General features: G+C 41.9%; 1 protein-coding gene across 4 annotated transcripts in view; it reads left to right on the top strand.

The window, feature by feature from the left end:
* Positions 1–21,040, top strand: part of SGCZ (sarcoglycan zeta) — a 1,731,118-nt gene that overhangs the window by 1,083,228 nt on the left and 626,850 nt on the right. For all 4 annotated transcript variants that reach the window (XM_073583597.1, XM_073583598.1, XM_073583596.1 and 1 more), the window contains one exon: positions 15,524–15,715. In XM_073583597.1, the coding sequence (XP_073439698.1) occupies positions 15,524–15,715 (192 nt within the window). The remainder of the gene's footprint in view (positions 1–15,523; positions 15,716–21,040) is intronic.

The raw sequence follows: 21,040 nt of genomic DNA, 5'->3' as shown, positions 1-21,040 counted from the left end.
TGGAATGCTCAAGTATATGATGGGCCAAATGGATGATGCTCCAGTGAATGATGGGCCCCATATATCATTCTCCAGTGTACACTGCGTTCCAAATTATTATGCAAATTGGATTTAAGTGTCATAAAGATGCAATTTTTTGTTTTTCAAATAAACTCATAGATGGTATTGTGTATCAGGGCTCTTTGGATCACTGAAATCAATCTCAAATTCCTGTGATAATTAGTTTACCAGGTGAGCCCAATTAAAGGAAAACTACTTAAGAATGATGTTCCACATTATTAAGCAGGGCACAGGTTTCAAGGAATTTAGGAAAGAAAAATGATCTCTCTGCTGCTGAAAAGCATCAAATAGTGCAATGCCTTGGTCAAGAGATGAAAACATTAGATATTTCCCAAAAATTTAAACGTGACCATCGTACTGTTAAGAGATTTGTGGTTGATTCTGAGCACAGACATGTTTGTGCTGATAAAGGCAGAATGAGGAAGGTTTCTGCCAGGCAAGTTCATCGGATTAAGAGAGAAGCTGCTAAAAAGCCATTACAAACCAGCAAACAGATATTTAAAGCTGCTGGTGCCTCTGGAGTCCCTCGAACCTCATGGTGTAGGATCCTTCAAAGGCTTGCTGTGGTACATAAACCTACTATTCGGCCACCCCTAAAAAGTGTTCACAAGCAGAAATTGTAGCAGTGGGTCCAGACATACATGAAGACTATTTTTCATACAGTCTTGTTTACTGATGAGTGTCGAGCAACCCTGGATGGTCCAGATGGATGGAGTAGTGGATGGTTGGTTGATGGCCACTATGTCCCAACAAGGCTGCGACTTCAGCAAGGAGGAGGAGGAGTCATGTTTTGGGCTGGAATCATGGGGAAACAGCTGGTAGGGCTCTTTAAGGTTCCTGAAGGTGTGAAAATGACCTCTGCAAAGTACTGTATATAGAGTTTCTGACTGACAGCTGTCTTCCATGGTATAAAAAGCAGAAATGTGCCTTCAGGAGCAAAATCCTCTTCGTGCATGACAATGCACCATCTCATGCTGCAAAGAATACCTCTGAGTCATTGACTGCTATAGGCATAAAAGGAGATAAACTCATGGTGTGGCCACCATCTTCCCCTGACCTCAACCCTGTAGAGAACCTTTGGAGTATCATCAAGCAAAAGATCTATGAGGGAGGCAGTTCACATCAAAACAGCAACTCTGGGAGGCTATTCCGACTTCATGCAAAGAAATCCAAGCAGAAACTCTCCAAAAACTCCCAAGTTCAATGGATGCAAGAATTGTGAAGGTGATGTCACAGAAGGGTTCCTATGATAGCATGTAACTTGGCCTGTTAAGATGTTTTGGAGTTAAATAGCTTTTTGGTTCAGTGAATGTGACCTCCTAATGCTGCAAATTCCACAAATGAACATTTTCAGTTCTTTAAAACAGATCAAATGTTTAGAAATTCTAATGTGCCTAATAATTTGGAACAGTGCAATTTGAGTTTTTATTCATTTTGGAGATTATACTGTTATCATTGGGAGGTTTCTTCAATAAAATTTGATGTATACTCTAACGGGTGATGACTTTTATTAGACTGACTGTCATTTGTACTGACTATTTAGGAAAATCATAGAAAAATATCATTTGCATAATAATTTGGAACACAGTGTATATTGCTCCCCATAAAATGCTCCCAACATTTAAAAAAATTAAATACCTCTCCTCGCTGGGCACTGCTCTACTCTTGACTCCTCAGCATTGCCATTTCAAAGCTCTCTGCACTTGTACTGTTTTGGTAGAGGGCATACATACATGATGTCATCGCGCTATGTAACCTGAATGTCACTGTCAGGAAAGGCGGAAGACGTAACGGCAGTGGAGCAGGGAGAGGTAAGTATTGCAAGTGCTGTGGCCCTGAGCAAGCATGGGGGGCCCACTCGTGGGCGACGGCACTGGCACAGGGTGACCAATCGGGTCATCTTGTGCACAAAACTTTACAGGAAAAACTCTGAAACTGCATGCAACTGTGTGTCCTTGGTGGCTTTTACAACTCGCCTGGTACACACGCTACACTCACCATCACCATCAATGGCTCACAAACACCATCTCAACTGCCCTGGGATACAGCTCTGCCTGTGGAGAGCTTCATCATCTTGGCTGCTTTAACACCAGCCCATAGGATCTGCATTGCAGCGTCGGCTACCCTAGCTGAGTACCACGGGTGGCGTCACGATCCCCCTTTTCCAAATTAATTATCACACCATCTTCCCCTTCATCTGAACTGTCATCTTCTTTATTGGACACCCAGGGCCACGGACCAGGTACCAATCACCACCGTGACATACTTCCCCCTTAAAAGAGCCTGAAAGGCCCGGTACTGAGTAACCCCCGGCCCTGCGTAGCGTTTCATTGTAACACCAGATAACAGGGATATATTGTATAGTTTCAACATTATAAATCTACGTATATATTTAAGGAGGCAGACACAGACGCTGTCATGGCCAGTATGGCTTCGACAACAATCTAAAAAGTCAAAAAAGGGTACAGTATCACCAGATCCAAGGAATATACAGTATAGTATAGTTTCAACATTCAAAATCTCCGTATTTATTTCAGGAGGCAGACACAGATGCTCTGAGGCCCAGTATGGATTACACAACAATGTAAAAAGCAGTAAAAGGGAATGGATCCCAAGCGTACTGCTGTATACAGTGATGAGGTCATTTGGCGATCTACATATATATTTCAAGAGTAACACACAGCCTCTTATAGGCTCAGTATGGATTGCACAAGAATATAAAAACTTGAAAAAGGGTAATGTTTAACAATCATTCAGCTGCATACAGTGTTGGTGTCATTTTAAATCTCCTTATATTTTACCAGAGTAAGACACAAACTCTCACAGGCTCAGTATGGATTACACCCAAATATAAAAATGAGAAAAAGGGAAATGTATTTGAAATGTACACCAGTATACAGTGTTGGAGTACTTTGAAATCTTCGATAATATTTCAGTGTTAGTCTGCCAGTCCAGACTCTCCGCTAGAGGAACGTAGATGGATAAAAGTACAGATGTAAAGTAGAGTGATTTTCGATGTTTTTGAATTTGTAATCACGGGAAAACCTCCCGAGAGAATTCGCAGAGGCAATGCTGACCCTCAATAACTTTAATTGTGGATACAGCTAAAACACAAATTAGTGAAGAAAGGGTTGCTGTATCGCAGTAGCGTTGATCCCATCACAGTAATTCATCTCTTTCAAATTGTGATCACAGGGAGAGCTGTAGACATGGTCCTCACTGCCTATCATGATCTGTCTGGTAACTTTGGAGTGCAAAACACACAAGCCACAGGCCGTAGGGGATTCTGTTGGATTGCCATGAGAGGAGACATTGAAAAATGGTGGCAGGAATGTCACACGTCTGTGACTATAAAAAATGTGACAGGTGATCATAAAGCACCACTGCATCCAATTGGGAGTTGACATCCATTACAAATGGTAGCCAATGGTAATCTGAAGGTAGAGGCCAGCAGCACAGGACATAGCTACATCTTAACAATCATGGATCTGTACACCAAATTTGTAGTGGACGTCCCTGTGGTGATTTAACTGGCCAGACTACACAGCGGTGGAGCATGGAGAGGTAAGTATTGCAAGTGCTGTGTCCCTGAGCAAGCAGGGGGGAACCACTCATGGGTGCCGGTACTGGCACAGAGCTCCTCATAGTGTGCCAGTGTGCCTGACGGCGAGTGGGCCCCCCCACCGTCAGAGACACTTTATTGTACTATGAGAGGCCCTGTGCCAGTCCCGCTGCCCAAAGGGTGGGGCCACACAACTGTTCAGGGCAACAGCACTTGCCTGGGTGCGGCAGGTGTTGACCCTGGGCCTGGGGTGGGGGGGCAGCCCATTTCGGGTGGTTTAAAAATAGCATATGTTGATGTGAAGGCTTGTCTTTCAGCTGCTGCAAATGGAGGAATTGGAGAAGTCAGAGGAAGAGGAGGACAAAAGCGAGCCTTTTTTCTGGCAACCTATGTGTTATCAGGGGAGGATGGGACAAAATCTTTTGAAACTCATGCATGGTTAATCTTAATGAAGGTTAGATCATCAACATTTTGGGTCAACAGACGGGTCCTTTTTTCTGTCAGGATTGATCCAGCAGCACTGAAGACTCTTTCGCATAGCACACTAGCAGCAGGGCAAGCGAGCTCCTGTAAGGCATATTGTGCCAATTCAGGCCAGGTGTCCAGTTTACAGGCCTAAGAGTCAAAGGGGAATGACCTGTGAGGGAGAACATCGATATGGGAGGAGAAGTAGTTTGCAACCATAGTTGACAACTGCTCTCTCCTGTCACTTTCAATCGATGCAGTATTACCAGTCGTGTGAGCGGTACATGAAAAATCAGTCCACAACATGGTCATGAGACCCCTGTGTCCAACGCCACTTCGGCTGTGTGCACCACGAACACCTCTTCCATGTTGCCCCCTACGGCTCTTGGGAGAACCATCACCGCTGCTGTGTGCTGGGAATGCCTCAAACAAACGGTTTACCAGAGTTGCTTGTTTGTTAGCCAATATTAGCTCTAGGTTCTCCTGTGGCATGATGTTGTGTAATTTGCCTTTATAGCGTGGATCAAGGATGCTGGCCAACCAGTAGTCATCATCCCTCTTCATTTTGACAATTTGGGGGTCCCTTTTAAGGATCCGCAAGGCATAGTCACAAATGTGGGCCAATGTTCCAGGTGTCAATGCTGCACTGCCAGTGGTGGGTGAAGGAGCACTTTCTGGCAAATCCACATCCATCCAGTCACGCACAAACCCTGTACCTGACCTTGGCATGCCCACATGTTCTCTTGCCCCTTGAGAAGCATCCTCCTACCCAAAATAATCATCCCCCTCATCCTCCTCCTCATCTTCCTCTTCTTCCTCCACTTCGTCCATGCCAGTTCCCTGACCAGACAATGGCTGACTGTCATCAAGGCTTCCCTCCTCCTCCTCCTGTTGCTCCTCAGCTGAGATGCCTGATCCTTGATGTGCGTCAAAGTTTGAATGAGCAGATGCATAAATGGTATGCTCATGCTTATGATGGCATCGTCTGAGCTTACCAGCCATGTGCATTCCTCAAAACACTGAAGGACTTTACAGAGGTCATTCAGCTTTGACCACTGCACACCCGGCAATTCCATGTCTGCCCTCAAACTGCCTGCCCGTGTATCCTCGCACAAATGCATTACAACTTGACTCTGTTCGCACAGTCTCTCAACCATATGCATGGCGGAGTTCCATCTTGTAGCAACGTCTATGATTAGGCGGTGCTTGGGGAGGTTGAGTGATCGCTGCAGCTTCTACATACGACTGGAGTGGACGTTTGAGCGGCCGATGTGTGAGCACAGTCTTCGCACCTTATGGAGCAGGGATGTTAACTCTGGATAATTATTAAGGAACACTGCACCACCAGGTTCAAGGTGTGAGCCAGGCAAGGTATGTGTGTGAGTTTTGAAAGGGCTATGGCTGCCACAAAATTCCGCCCATTATCACTGACTACCTTGCCTGGCTCAAGATGTAGACTGCCCAGCCATGACTCAGTTTGTCTATGCAAGTAGTCGGCCAGTACCTCCATGGTGTGTCTACTGTCGCCCAAAGACATCATTTTTAAAGCAGCCTGCTGCCGCTTACCACTAGCTGTTCGATAGTAGGACACCTCATGTGAAACACTGACAGATGTGGATGGCGTGCTCGTGCGACTGCGCTCTGTCGATGAGCTTTCGCTTCTGGAGGAGGAGGAGGGTCGAATGCCTACAGCCAACTGTTTCCTATACCGTGGGCTATGTAGCACTGTTCCACCGCCGCTGTCCCCTGTGGAGCCTGCATCCACCACATTAACCCAGTGCTCAGTGATGGACACGTAACGACCCTGGCCATGCCTACTGGTCCATGCATCTGTTGTGAGGTGCACCTTTCCACTCACTGATTGTTTTAGGACATGGACAATGCGGTCTTTCACGTGCCGGTGCAGGGTAGGGATGGCTTTTCGAGAAAAGAAGTGCCGACTGGGTTGGTCATAGCATGGGACAGTGTAGGCCATGAGCTCTCGGAAAGCTTTGCTTTCTACCAAATGGAAGGGCATCATCTCTAATGAGATCCGTTTGGCAATGTAGGCGTTCAAAGCCAGTGTATGCGGATGAGTACGTTCTTGTCCTACTCACAGTGTCTGGTAGGGTGAGCTGGACTTGAGAGCTGCATATGGGAGAACTAGCATTGGACATGATGGACTGAGAAGGGGTTGGTGATGGTGAGGGTGTTGATGGCCTAGATTCAGTGTTTCCACGCGAAAATATTCTGATTGCCTGACTGGTTGGGCCTAGCAACGACACCTCAACATTTCTTGATGGTGGTATGTTTAGCGGTGGCCTTACAGTGGGGAAAGCGATGGAGCTTTGCCGGCTAACTTCATTCAGAGCAGGTGCACATGTGCTACCTGAGCTTTTGTAGTCCGTCCACGCTTGCAAGTGCATGTTGTTTAAATGTCTAAGCATGCAATTGGTATTCAAATTTCTTAGATTTTTCGCTCTGCTAAAGGTCCTTCAGCACCTCTTACAGATATCCTTTGCGTCATCAGTAGGATTTTCTTCAAAAAAGTGCCACACTGCACTCTTCCTACTATGGTACAAATTTTCAGGGCTTGCACGCTGTGCTAATTTGACCGTCTGGCCAACCTGTCCTGCCAAGTTGTCCGGCCAAGCTGTCCTGCAACTCTTTTAGTTTTCTTGCCAAGTTTTTTGACAGCTACGGGCCTACTGGATAACCGCTGCCGCGATGATGATGCCTGCTGTGGATCCTTCACCTGTTCTGACCTATTGTCACCAGCACCCTCTTCCCCAATGGAAGCCAATCTGGGTCAACAACTGGGTCATCCATGACCTCGTCTTCAATGTCATCTGCACCTTCCTCTGTACCTTCCTCTGTGTCACCGTGTAAGGTGGGATAGTATGCGGAAGGGACACCTTCATCAGGGTCTGATTCGGGCTCAGCAGACTGCAAGGGCAATGTAGTGCTCTGGGTAAATGTACCAGCCGATTCATCTAGCAGTGGCTGTGCATCAGTGCACTCCATGTCAGATTCATCTTGGACTGGGGAATTCAGTATTTGACTTGATAACCCAGGAATGGTATGTGAAAAGAGCTCCATGGAGTAATCTGAAGTGTGTGCTGCAGCATCCTTCACTTTTGGTGTGGGTGAAGGACACAATGAAAGGTGTTGTTCCTGACCAGAGGCCTGCACTGACAACTCTGTGCTTGCAGTTTTTGTAACTTCAGAAGAGGAGGCAATAGAGCTGGAGGCTGTTTCGGCAATGTAAGCCAAAACCTGTTCCTGATGCTCCGGCTTTAAAAGCGGTTTACCTACTCCCAGAAAAGGGAGCCTTAAAGGCCTTCTTGTGCCAGACGATGACGCAGGCTCAACACCTCCTGCCTTAGCTGCTATTGTGCTTTTGGCAATACCAGCAGATGCACCACCACCGCCATCAGTACCAGAAGCGCCCCCCTGCCCACGTCCGCCCGCTCTTCCACCACACTTCCTCATGTTTGGGAAAATGTACCAAAAATACCAGCAGAGAAATGGTACTGTATGAGGAGCGTACAGCTGTGTAAGGTGTATTTAAAAAGTAATCCAACAAGCAGATATACGGTACTGTATCAGAAGTGTACAGCTTTATACGTTGTTGGTGAAAATGTCAATCTCCATATATGTCTTTACAGAGTGTCACACACACGCTGACTCTGTTTAGATGTGCACTGACTGTAATAAGAACACCAGATATCCGATACTGTTTGATAATTGGACAGCAGTCAATACGGTGTATGGAGAAATGGAAATGTCCGTATATGTATTTACGGAGTGTCACACACGCTGACTCTGTGGAGATGTGACCGTAATAACTAAGAACACCAGATATATGATACTGTTTGATAATCAGACAGCAATCAATAAGGTATATGGAGAAATTGAAATGTCCGTATATGCATTTATGGAGTGTCACACACACACGCTGACTCTGTGGAGATGTGACCGTAATAAAAGCACCAGATATCCGATACTGTTTGAGAATTGGACACCTCTATATGGTGTATGTATGGAAATATGTTAATCTCCGTGTATTTTTTTACGGAGTCACACACATATAGCATGTATTTGTCCGTGATACCAGCCGGTACACAGTAGTGTGTGTGGAGCGTACACCTCTATACAGTGTGTGAAAAAAATCACACTCAGTATCTACTGTGCAGAAAAAAAGGAATAAAAGGATTTTTGCTTTTAAAAAAGGAGTCTGCACCGCAGTGTGCAAACAGCAATGCAGCTATCAGGTACCCTTATAAGGCAGCCTAATCACTAACAGAGCTGCTGCACAAAAAGGTGTGAAAAAATCAGCTCTTGCTAACTGTGCAGAGAAAAGGAAAAAAATATTTTTGCTTTTAAAAAAGCACTCTGCACAGCAGTGTGAAAACAGCAATGCAGCTATCAGGGAGCCTTATAAGGCAGTCTAATCACCAACAGAGCTGCTGCACAAAAAAGTGGGAAAAAATGAACGATTGGTAACTGTGCAGAGAAAAGGAAAAAAAAATTTTTGCTTTTCAAAAAGCACTCTGCACAGCAGTGTGCAAACAGCAATGCATCTATCAGGGAGCCTTATAAGGCAGCCTAATAACCAACAGAGCTGCTGCACACAAATATATCCTCCCCTGTCACTGCACACTATACAGTTGTGTTTTACAGTGACATTCGCTATCAGCACAAGCCATTTTTTTTTCTTTTTCCCTGCCTAAACACTCTCCCTAATGAGAACGATCAGCAGAAACCTCTCCCTATGCTAAGATCGGCAGAAGTAAGATAGCGGTCAGTAGTCACAGCCTTTTATATGCACTGTGACGCCACACAAAGCCAGCCAATCACTTGCATGCCCTTCTCTAACATGGTGGGGGTCGCAGCCGACATAATCGAGTTGCCCACAGTGTGCGTCCTTCATGATTAGCTGAGAATAGGTGCTGGAAGGATTGTGGGTAACGTGACTTTGGCGCTCAAGTCGGCGACCTCAAGGCCGACCTCACGCTATGGTCGGGTTTCGATCGGCAAATCCCGACTTTAGCAAAAGTCGGCGGATTCTGAATTTGGCCGACCTGTTTCGCTCAACTCTAGATGAAATTCTTTTCTCTGGCTTTACATGATGAGCCCTGCCTCTAGGAGCCTGTTATGAACTTGCCGTGCACTTCACCCCAGCTGCCATTTGCCATTCCTTTTGTAGGTCACTTGATGTCATCCTGTGGTTGCTGAGTGACATTCGAATAAGATGACGTCATCCCAATCAGTTAAGAATCGTTTTTGCCCTCAGCCAATCTATAGCTTTGTTGTCCTCAATGTCTGCTGCTTGACCTTGTTGTAATGGTTGGCCGTCTTAGAAATTTTAATGATGGAAGCAACATGATGCTCACTGTATCCCTCTGCTAGTAAAGTCAGAATTGAGACCTTCTTTTCCTCACTCAAGATTTTTCTTTTCAACCCCTTTGGCATGGTTAAAAGTTATTTTTTCATTCCTATTGCTTTTGGGATATTACTAGCACTTGTTTTGCCAACCAGCTTGTCCTATTGCAAGAGGATTGTGAACACCACAGCAGGGTTTTTTATACTTTCCCTCATTAAATAAGATTTGGCTCAGGTGATCACCTAATCAGAAGCACATTAAGTTGAATGAGATGTACTTTGGTTGAAATTCAACTGATACTGGATTGGAATGGCTGTCAAACATGTAGAGAAGTTTATTTTTTATAAAACTGTGCAGTGGTCTCCTAATTTTTTCCAGAGCTGTATATGTTTATATACGGACGTGTGAATGAGGTATTGGAGTAATTTGTATTAGATATGCTATCTGCAAATCTTACTTTGTCTTAACCTTAATTCTTGGATTACTATAAAAGAATACAAAAGAGCAAATGGGAAACAATAGTGAAACAATGTGGCCATCAACTTAAAAAATACAATTTTCTTAATTTTTTTAGAGATTCTCAATAGAAGCTTAACATAAAACAAAAATGGGATCAATGTTCCAAATGACTCTATTGGAGTTTCGCCAAATTACAGTATGCAATACAAATTTTCAATGTGGTTTCTCTATTTGCATATTAAGGCTTTCCAAATGCTTATCATAAAGATGTAGTATATTAAACCTAACACACAATGGGTTAATTATACCTTGATATTGAAAAATATTTAGATGAAGAAAACTGTAATTTTCCACTTAACACAAGTCATTGACCATGTTAAGTTAGATGCTAAAATAGTAGGGGTTGCAAAAGTGAAATAATATAGTACTACTGTACGATTCAAACAGCCAGGCCAGGAGGGTGTCAACCTGTACTGTACTATGCCTATAGTGAATCTTTAGGACTGAAGAAATAAAGCATAAATATGCTAATTATTTTTTTACACTTTTGTTGATTAAATGGGTTTTTCCGGTATCAGAAAACCCCTCCACCCAATTGTTTTTACTCACACTCCCTGTGCCAAAAGCTGAGTTTTCGCCACTGTTCCCGGTATCTGTTATTGGCTGCAGCACTGATATCACATTAAGGGCTCATACTCACTTGCGAGAGACTCGCACGATTCTCCTTAGAGTTTCTCACATGAAAACCCGGCACTGCCGCTGGCTCTCAGACCGGAGCATCCGACTACATGTATTTCTATGCAGCCGCAAGCTTCGGTCCGAGTGCCGGCAGCAGTGCGGGTTTTAATGCGAGAGACTCGCACGAGAATTGTGCGAGTCTCACGCAAGTGAGTATGAGCCCTAAAGGCGCTGCAGCCAAGCAGCCAGTTACCGAGCTCAGAGGCTCCAAGCAGTTTGTGCTATCACTCAAGCCTCTGAGCTCAGCTTTTGGCTGCAGCGCTGTCGATGTGACATTAGCACTGCAGTCAATAATGAGACTCAGAGCTGGACCAAGGGAGTGCTAGTCAAGCACTGTTTGTTTTTAAAAAAAACCCTTTAATTATTTATACCTGGAATAGTAATAGATTTTTTGTAGCAAAGCTGCAGAGAAAGTATTTGTAATGAACCTATGAGATATTTTGTCAGTCTATCATATTCTAAGCTTCGTGAGTTTTGAATGTGTTACTGTGGTCGATACAAATCATCAATAATTTTTTTTGTGCAGTTAATAAGCCTTATTTCTCAGTCATCAGGTGGCTTAGTCCAATTTTGCTACCCTTAATATATTTATAAAAGATGTCATGATATATTTTGCACTAAAATATGCATTAAAGAAATCCATTATGTTCACAGCATGCCATATATTTTAATCTGCTTGTTAGGCTGTGAGGAGGTCAATAACACTGGTTATAAATGATCATGGGTCAGTGAAGAGCAAGATGCATACAGCAAATACTGGGGAAAACATGATATATTCAAAGAAAAAGACATTATCTGGCATTCACAACACTTTTTCATTTCTTTTGTAGGGCAACATTTAGAAAGAGTGAATTTACGTTGATTTTCCATATTTGATCTTTTTTGGTATTAAGTTATGTGTTAAATTCACTCATCTCTATATATGACCAATCTAAGGACACAAAGGGTTATACATCAGTATTTCCTTTCATTCAAGAGAATCAGGTCAATTCTGTTAATCAAACACTGATCAAATTCTGACTAATGTGATCTGATTCTGTCTGATGAGAACAACATGGAAAAAAATTATCCATCTTCTCCATTTTGTCAGTCTGTGATAATCAGACTGCACACGAGATGTCATCCGAGTGCAGTCTAATAGTTTCCACAGATTAATTGAACTGTATAGCAGAGTGCGATCCGAATATCAGATCATACTTGGGATTGTCGCAATTTTTTTCTAAGGAAGAAAAATTGGACATGTGCATGGCCCCATAGACTAACATTGGTTTGGGTGTGACCAAATGTTTTGTCAGATCGCACTGAGACCAAAAATATTGTCATGTTCACAAGCCCTAATGAGAAGATTCTGTAATTATGGTAGTGTCTCATAGTCAAAACATGCACTTGTCCTCACAGTATCTTCACTCTGAAATTTTATGCAGTTGTAAGGTTCAGCCAGGACCATAGTCGTGGCCGAGGACTTCGGGGCAACAGAGTCCCGGCCTTCCCTCACATAGAAATGACAGTTTTCTGTCAGCATACCTGTCGCTTTCTCCAGCTCCCCCTCGGTGCTTTTTGTTATGCGCTGCACATTCTCCTCAGACGAGGTGGAGCAGAGTCACAGTCCTGTTCAATACTAGAACAATCAACTTTACCGTTTCTTTTACACAGCGCATACATATTCACTCCAGCATCAGCATCAGGGTTGGCGATGGACATCATCTCCTCTGTCCCTGTCTTTTCCTCTCTCTCACTAAGCTCGCTTCTAGGACGGACCGTGCTCTCCGGTCTTTCAGCATCAACTCTGCTCAGTCTTACTCCAGTAGGGGACCCTCTTAACCATTTACCCCCAGTCTCAAGAATATCCACAAATGAAATAAGCTGCCACATTCTGACTGAGCTGCCCATACTGCTTAGTCTTTTTCTGGCAACTGCAGACCCACTAATTCTGAAATGTCATCACTTCTCCTGGTGCTACTCTCCGCTAAGATACTGGCCCGAATTCTGTATGACTGGGCTCTTGACTTTAACATTACAGAGCCGACAGCCCTTTCAGGGCGCTCCAACCCAACTAATTCAAATTCCAGATGCTCCCTGGCTTTACAGCTGTTAGCTCCTCCTACTTTAACTATTTACAAGCTGAGTATCTCTAACCCCATCTAGTGGGCAAACTAGGGTACTAAACTTTCCCTATCTATATAACAGCGTCCAATGCTAAATACAAATAACAGATACAATAAATAGACATTTACATGGCATGTACAATAAATAAGTATAACGTTAAAGGGAAAGGGTACATAACATCCGACAGTAAATATATATATATATATATATACACGTATATATCTGTACACTTACGGACACTCCTTTGTTTCCCTTACACAGTCAATACTTTATACTATTTAAATTTACCGTATTTTCCAGCATACAAGATGACTTTTTAAGCCCTGAAAATCTTCTTAAAAGTCGGGGGTCATCTTATACGCCGGGTGTCATCTTATACGCCAAGTGCATATTGTGGGGGAGTGGTCCTGATGAAGAAGGGAGGGTTTAAGTGGTGTTATCATCCCCCTTTTACCTCATTGGTGGCAGCAGTGCGGCAGCTCCTCCTTCAGCAGTGTGGCGGCTCTGTGCTGGGGGTTGACGCAGCTCCTCTTTGTCCAGCGTGGGGGCGCTGTGCTGGGGGGTGGCTGCAGTGGCTCTCTGTCCAGCATCGGGGCTCCTCCGGCATTTCCCCAAAGCCCAGAGGCACATTGCTGCGATACAGTGGCCTCCAGGAAAATGGCCGCCAGAGCCCATGCATGCTCAGATTCAGATTTCGTCCCGAGATCGCGGGAGATGAGATCTGATTCAGCATGCATGGGCTCCGGCGGCCATTTTCCCGGAGTCCACCGCATGGCAGCAATGAAGCTGCCTGGGCCTCCGGGCTTTTGGTAAATGCCGGAGGAGCCCTGATGCTGCCCAAAGAGCTGCCACAGCCACCCCCCAGCACAGCGCCCTCAAGCTAGACAGAGAGGAGCTGCCGCCGCTGCCGACCCCCAGCACAGAGCCGCCACACTGCAGATGGAGGAGCTGCCGATCTCCAGCAGCACAGAGACCCGCAGATAGCACCGCTGCCACCAATGAGGTAAAAGGGGATGATAACTCCACTTACACCCTCCCTTCGTTATCGGGACCACTCTCCTACCATATGCAGATTGCTCCACACATGGCATATAAGATGACACACTGCATATAAGAAGACCCCCCGACTTTTAAGATTTCCTATTTTAACTGGAAAAGTTGGGGGGTCGTCTTATACGCCGGAAAATACGGTATCTTTAAGTGTCATATGCACATGTACATGAGTAAAACATTTTCATCTTTTTTTACCTTTATCTAAAAAACATTTCATAGTACTTGCAGGTTTAAATTCTAAGGAAGTGTTTCCTATATTCCAGTACTCATGGCCCCCAATTGATCTTGTTTTCAAGAATTCCTTAGTATTGCACAGGTGATGGAAATATCATCAAAAGACCTGGAGTTCTCTCACCTGTATAACACTATGGAAATCCTGATAACACTGGTCCAAGGCAAAATTAAACATCTATTTTAGTTTATCAGCTTCTTTTTACTTTAGGGCCAAAAATTAACTAAGTTCCCAAACTAATGAAAGATGCATTCAAAGCAAAAGCTACTGTATGCAGCATATGTCTAGAGTGCCTTCTTAGTTGCGGTTATTTAATAATGGGAAGACACCTTGTCTATGAGACCTACTGAAGAAAAAAGAAAGTAAAATATGAAGGCAGTTCAAGATTTAGAACATATTTAGGTTAAAACTGAAACGAAATAGCGTTAAATGAAGCCAGGGTCAATTAAAGAAGAAGAGCGAGTGGAGGTAAAGTGAAAACACTTAGGTGGGAAGGTGTATATATATATATATATACAGTATATATATATATATATATATATATATTTGTTGTTCTCATTATGCACCGAGCACCTTTGCTTTGTTTGAACAGTCATTCTGTGATGACAGTCCCTTTAATGAGTAACCATCATTTACACGTGAAAATAAGAAACTTTGTAAGATATCTTATTTGAGAAATTTGTTTCTGTCTCCGACAGAATTGATGAGTCTTCATCAAAATTCTCAATTCTGAGGTAAAATCTGTATTCAGTGAAGGCTTTACCATTACTGAGATAGGAGATGGCGGCTGTTGCAGATACAAATCTATGTAGACTGCATGAGGGAGGAGCTAAACAGAGCTCCTCCCTCCTCCCCCTAGCTACTTCGAGTCTGATTAGTAGCAGCTCTCATCTCCTTTCTCAGTAATGGGAAAGTCTTCACTGAATACAGATTTTACCTCAGAACTTAGAATTTTGATAATGACTGATCTATTTTGGTGGAAAAAGAAGCAGTTTTCTCCGATAAGGCGTATTACCAAGTTTCTTATTTTCACATGTAATATTAATTTATGAAACAAAAATTAAAATGACAGTTACTCTTTAAAGGTTTATTTCCAAGATACTGTCATTTCCAATCTATCAAATAAGGAATAATTTATTGCTTGCTGGGAATATGACTGCTGGAACCTTCAGTGATGTCGAGAACTGGGCACTGGATCTTGGGAACCAGGCTCTGCAAAGCACCATCTTCAATGGAGTGGACTCTTCTCTGCTCATAATATGTACTCCTGCTAGAAATAGCCAAGTACTATGTACTACTTTCTCAGGCAATCCCTTACACAATAGTTCTTGGAATTTAGAGACCCATTCTCAGGATCACTTTGGATTTCCTATTTCATATAGTGATTTGTAGTCTCAAAACAAGATAAAAGTTGTATTTATTTATTAGACTGAAATGTTTCACATTATTGTTTATCCTATTATTTTTTTATCTTTCTTTATAGATGACACGAGAACAGTACATTTTGGCAACACAACAGAATAACCTACGGACAGAAAATACTCAGTTTTACCCAGTAGGAATTTATGGATGGCGGAAGAGGTGCTTGTACTTCTTTGTGCTACTACTGTTGGTTACCATGATTGTTAACTTAGCCATGACAATATGGATTTTGAAAGTTATGAATTTTACTGTGGTAAGTTATCTTATTCCTACTAGCTGCATTATTATTAATTTACTTTGCTTTCATTATATTACGTTTGTATGAAATCCTGGCTCTATTTCTTTCACTTCATTCTAAAAAAAAATCCAAATCCAATATTTAGATAATATTTGCATAGAATAGTTCAAGAACATTGTAATATTTTGATATTCATATTAAGACTATGTCCACAAGCCCTAGCTTTTTTCAGTATAAGGCTGGAGTCAGATACAACGTATAAAAATACGGACCGTATCTTACTGTCGTAATACGGAGAAATATTCCTTAAAGAGTGATCCGTATGTCATCCGTTGTCAGGGCGTGGCTGCGTTTTTCGCACATGTAAACATCCATATGACAATCGTATTGCATCTGTATGCAAAGATTTTCTAGCCGGCTTGCAAAATGGACATATAATGGAGTCCAATGACAGGTTAAAACACAAATGAGAGAACAGATATAGACACATAGAATCCATATATATCTATATATAAATGTCATGGAGACACATATATGTACACATACATATATATATATATATATTTCATACAGTTCCATATAGCATAATAGCCGCTAATTCAATTGCCGGCTTCTGTAAAATCAATGCAAAACCCGACATGAAATGACACATGGTTTACAAACAGTAAACCATCTAATTTCATTTATTTTTTTATATGTCTTTGACTAATAATTAGATTAGGGTTTGTGTGTAAAATTTGGGACATGTAAGTGTTAAATAAAGGGGTTAATTCCTTGAAAAAAATTTTGTGCGCTTGCTCTGTAATTTCATAACCAGAGAGGGAAAGCCAGTGAGTGAGGGCAGATATTAATAGCCTTGAGAGGGACCATTGTTTTTGCCCCCCCGGCTACAAAAATCTGCCCCCAGACACCCCAGAAAAGGTGCATCTATAAGATGCACCTTTTTTGGCACTTAGCCTCTCTGTTCCCATTGCCCTGTAGTGGTGGCTGATGGGTTAATAATAATGGGTTAATGTCACCTTGCTATTGGAAGGTGACATTAAGCTGGGTTAAATATGGAGAGGTGTCAATAAGACACCTATCTATTATTAACCCTAGCTTAGGAAAGGGTAAAAAAATACACAGACATTAATTAAAAATTATTTTAATGAAATAAACACACCAAGCTTTTGACCAAATTTATTCATCTGCTAATCCCAAAAATAACCATGGATCTGTAAAAAAATAAAATAAAAAAGCAACAATATACATACCTCTCCGCTGCTCAATCAGGTTCCCCGCTGCAATCCATCAGAAGGGGTTAACTGGTTTACAACGGGAGCAGTGCTAATGCGACCAGCCCCACTGTAAACCACTACAGAATGAATTAATTCATCTCTGCACAGCCTCCCAAGCTGCCCGGAAATGAACTAATGAGCATGGAAAAGTTTCTGAACTTTTTCCCATGCTCATCAATTCACCTGAGATCAGCCAGAGGACGCCGCGCAGCCTCACTGACGTCAGCATTCTATTAAGCATATTGTATTGGGCAGGACGGGTGCTCAGTGGATAGCCTTGCAGCGCTGGAGTCCTGGTTTCGAATCCCACCAAGGACAACATCTGCAAGGAGTTTGTATATTCTCCCCATGTTTGTGTGGGTTTCCTCTGGGTACTCCGGTTTCCTCCCACATTCCAAAGACATACTGATAGGGAATTTAGATTGTGAGCTCCATCAGGGACAGTGATGATAATGTGTGCAAACTGTAAAGTGCTGCAGGATATGTTAGTGCTATATAAAGAATATTATTGTACTTTGAGCATTAATACATGTTTGCAGATGCATTTTAACTGTTTCTAGTTTATGTTAGACATTCTGAGACCCTGCTTGAAAAAATGTGTTGAATATATCTGAAAATAATTATGCTTGAGAATAAAATCAAACTATTTAATATTTTTTTATTTATATATATATATATATATATATATATATATTTATTTAAACAATGTAAAGAACATATAGCCAGCTCACCATAAAGGAGTTCCTCTTAATGCAATAGTCGGTGTTCACCTTGTATTCTGCACGGATCCAGGCAGGGAGTGTGCCCCAACAAATAGAAAATATAAGAGAATTGGGATCCAGCAAAAACATGAAAGTTCACCAGAATTATAAAATCTTCTTCTTTATTTATCCATTAATTCATATAAAAAATGTATGAGGAACTCCAAACAATTGGTAACATTCCAGCAAGGGACTACATGTTTCAGCACTATGTGCCTTCTTCACGGTCCTATTTGAACTGAGCTCCAACACTGGCAATATATCCTCCTTTGTGGAACATATTCAAATGATCCTTAATTAAAAGCAGTGAAACAAAGCATAAAGCATAAAGCTCTTCAGGAGTTGAGTTGCAAAAGGAGGATCTACGAAATATTAATGTCACTTTTATGTTGAGGTGACCATACTTTTGAACCGGTCAAATTTTGTTTAAATGCAGATTGCACATTTTCTGTTAGTACAATAAACCTCCTTTGAATCCAGAAATATAACTGAGTCCACCAGTTATTAGATATATGAAACTGAAATAGCTGTTGCAAAAACCAAAATTGTTATAAAGAAAAAAGGTTAACATTAATAGGGGTGCCCAAACTTTAACATATGACTGTATAAATTCTGCCCATACAGGAGATTGAAGAACAATGAAAGCATATATTAGTCAGATTTACGGTTTGATAACTGTGGGAAATTTAGGTCTATGCTGGATTTTGTCAAACATTGTTCAATTATTTGGTTAAGAAAAGCATAAGCGCAAATTTACAGTATGACAAGTCATATACAGTAGCACAGCTAAACAATTCCTTCCTATCGTACATTATTGTACTTTAATATATTTATTTTACTCACTTATATAGTGCCATTAATTCCACAGTGCTTTGCAGACATTACTGACACTGTCCACATTGGGGCTCACAATCTAAATTCCCTATCAGTATATCTTTGGAGTATGGGGGGAAACCGGAGTACCCGGAGAAAACTCACACAAACACGGGGAGAACATATAAACTCCTTGCAGATGTTGTCCTTGGTGGGATTTGAAGCCTGGATACCTGGACCTCTTATATGCATTGCCTTAGGCTAAGTGCACACGTACTTTTTTGCCCTGTGGATTTTTCCGCGCAGAATTGAAGAAATCCGCACGTCAAATGATCTGCATTTTTCCTGCGGATTTCTTCCTTTTTTTTTTCGGTTTTTGTGCGGTTTTCCCCCTGCGGATTTGGAGAATGGAGCAGGTGGAAAACCGCACAAATGAAGTGACATGCTGCATATTTTGAACCACAAGAAAACCGTGCGGAAAAATCCGCATCGTCTGCACAGCGGGTTTTTTTTTATTGACTTACATGCTACTGTACATCACAATGCGGATATGCAGCATTTCTGCACGGTAAAATCCGCTGCAGATCCACTGGATATCTGCATCGTGTGCACATGGCCTTAGCCTCCTGCATCTCTCCAGCAGATCAGCTGTTCTGCTCCATAGCCGCATGTGTCGCAGCTGTGTGACAGTCATGAAACATGTATTGGAGAGCTCAACAAACAGGCACGTGACATGTACAGCTGTGGAGCCAAACAGCTAATCAGTTGGAGCAATCCAGGATTCCCTCTGCAGATTATTCGGTAAGAGCTATAGCTTGCCGAATAAGCAGGGACCCCATGAAATATCCTCATCTCCCAGTGTGGAGGAGCCTAGAGGAGAATAAGAATTGTGATCAACCTCAGCATTTCATTGCTTCCTTATCTTACCTATAAAGACAATCACACAATGCCACCCAAGTATTTTTTTTGCTGCTGTTTATCTAAGCATTCATGCAATTTGCTTTCTTGTGCTGCATCTTACATACTGGGCAGAGTCTGTAATTAAGTATTTTTAACTGTGTTACTACCCCTTACATATGTAAGAGGAGTGATGTAATCCGTCCATAAAATGTTGAATAATATTTTATGGAATGATGTGAATGTAATTTCTATCTTTAATGGCTTACACTAATTTTTAGTTATTAAAATATATAGACAAAGTTAGTTATTCATGAAAACTAGTGCTATATAATTAACAGCTGCAATTTGCTGTCTTAAAACATGCAGCAAATTACCCACAGTATTGAATCTGTTTTGGATTTTCCTATGTAATAGAAAAATGTATCAAATAAATGTATCCCTGTGATACATCTGTTAAAGTCAGATTTTAAGGCCCATTGCACAACAATTCCATATTTTTGAAGTAAAGGGTATTTGAAATGCATGTATTTGTGCAGAACAAATTTTTTTCAATCAAGAACTCGTATGCAATGAAATGTTAAAGTTAGTGACTAAAACATTTCTGTCCACTGAGCCATTCTTTGGCACCTTGTAGAAAAGCTGAGGTGTTGGTTCAGTAACCTGTGAAGTTATGTGGCTCAAGTAATTACTCTTCTTCAAGCTTAATGACTTTAGCAAAATAACATTTCAAGTGTTATAAAAGAAATATTAAAATGCACTGACTTGTGTCTAGATGCTTTATTACAATTAGAATGTAGCAATTATTGGAATTTTCTAATGGAGTTTTAGAATGAGTGTGGTCTTTTTATTACAAGTTTGACATGACAACTTTAAAATATGAATGGTTGTGTTTAGAAATGTGGAATCAGACATTTGACCTGTTAAATCATTGAAGAGTTCACAAACCATGCAGAATATGTTGTATAAGTTGTATACAGGGTCGGATTGGGGTGTCTTTTTCCCACAGGGGGAATGAACTCTAGGGACCCACCCTACAGCTATATGCAAATACCTGTCAGCCATTATGTCTGTTATAGTGGAGCATCGTCTGTAAAACATAGGAGGCTCCTACAGGTCTACTGTGCGCACACCATAACTGGGATGTACAATTAGAGTAGTTTGCACAGGGCACTTTTATCCCCAATTTAAAATGGAGGGGCAGGTGGGATATCTGACTGCAGATTAATTAATCCTTTTTGGGGGATTCCAGAAAAAGACAAGTGCAGCCACTTAGGGAATGAATGGATTAGTGGTCTAGTCGCACATGCCGCTCCATACTTATGGGGATAAAAATTTCACATTCTGCAGATCGGTAGAGATCCCAGCAGTTGGACCCCCACCAATCAATATTTCATCACTTATACATATGTCACATTCACGTGTTGAGTATTTGGTCATTATTTTACTTCAATATTTGTTAGCCAAAATCAGGAGTGGAACAATAAGGATAAAATTATAATGGAAACACGTCACAACTTCTGCACTTTTTACGCATTCCTGATTTTGGCTTACAAACTGAGTCAAAGTACTGCCCAAATACTGAATGTACA

This window comes from Dendrobates tinctorius, unplaced genomic scaffold (genome assembly GCF_039654945.1).
Source record: "Dendrobates tinctorius isolate UK_male_01 unplaced genomic scaffold, ASM3965494v1 ptg000079l, whole genome shotgun sequence".
NCBI classification, from domain to species: domain Eukaryota; kingdom Metazoa; phylum Chordata; class Amphibia; order Anura; family Dendrobatidae; genus Dendrobates; species Dendrobates tinctorius.
Note: the sequence above shows the minus strand (reverse complement) of the source record. Positions and strands in the feature narration are given on the sequence as shown.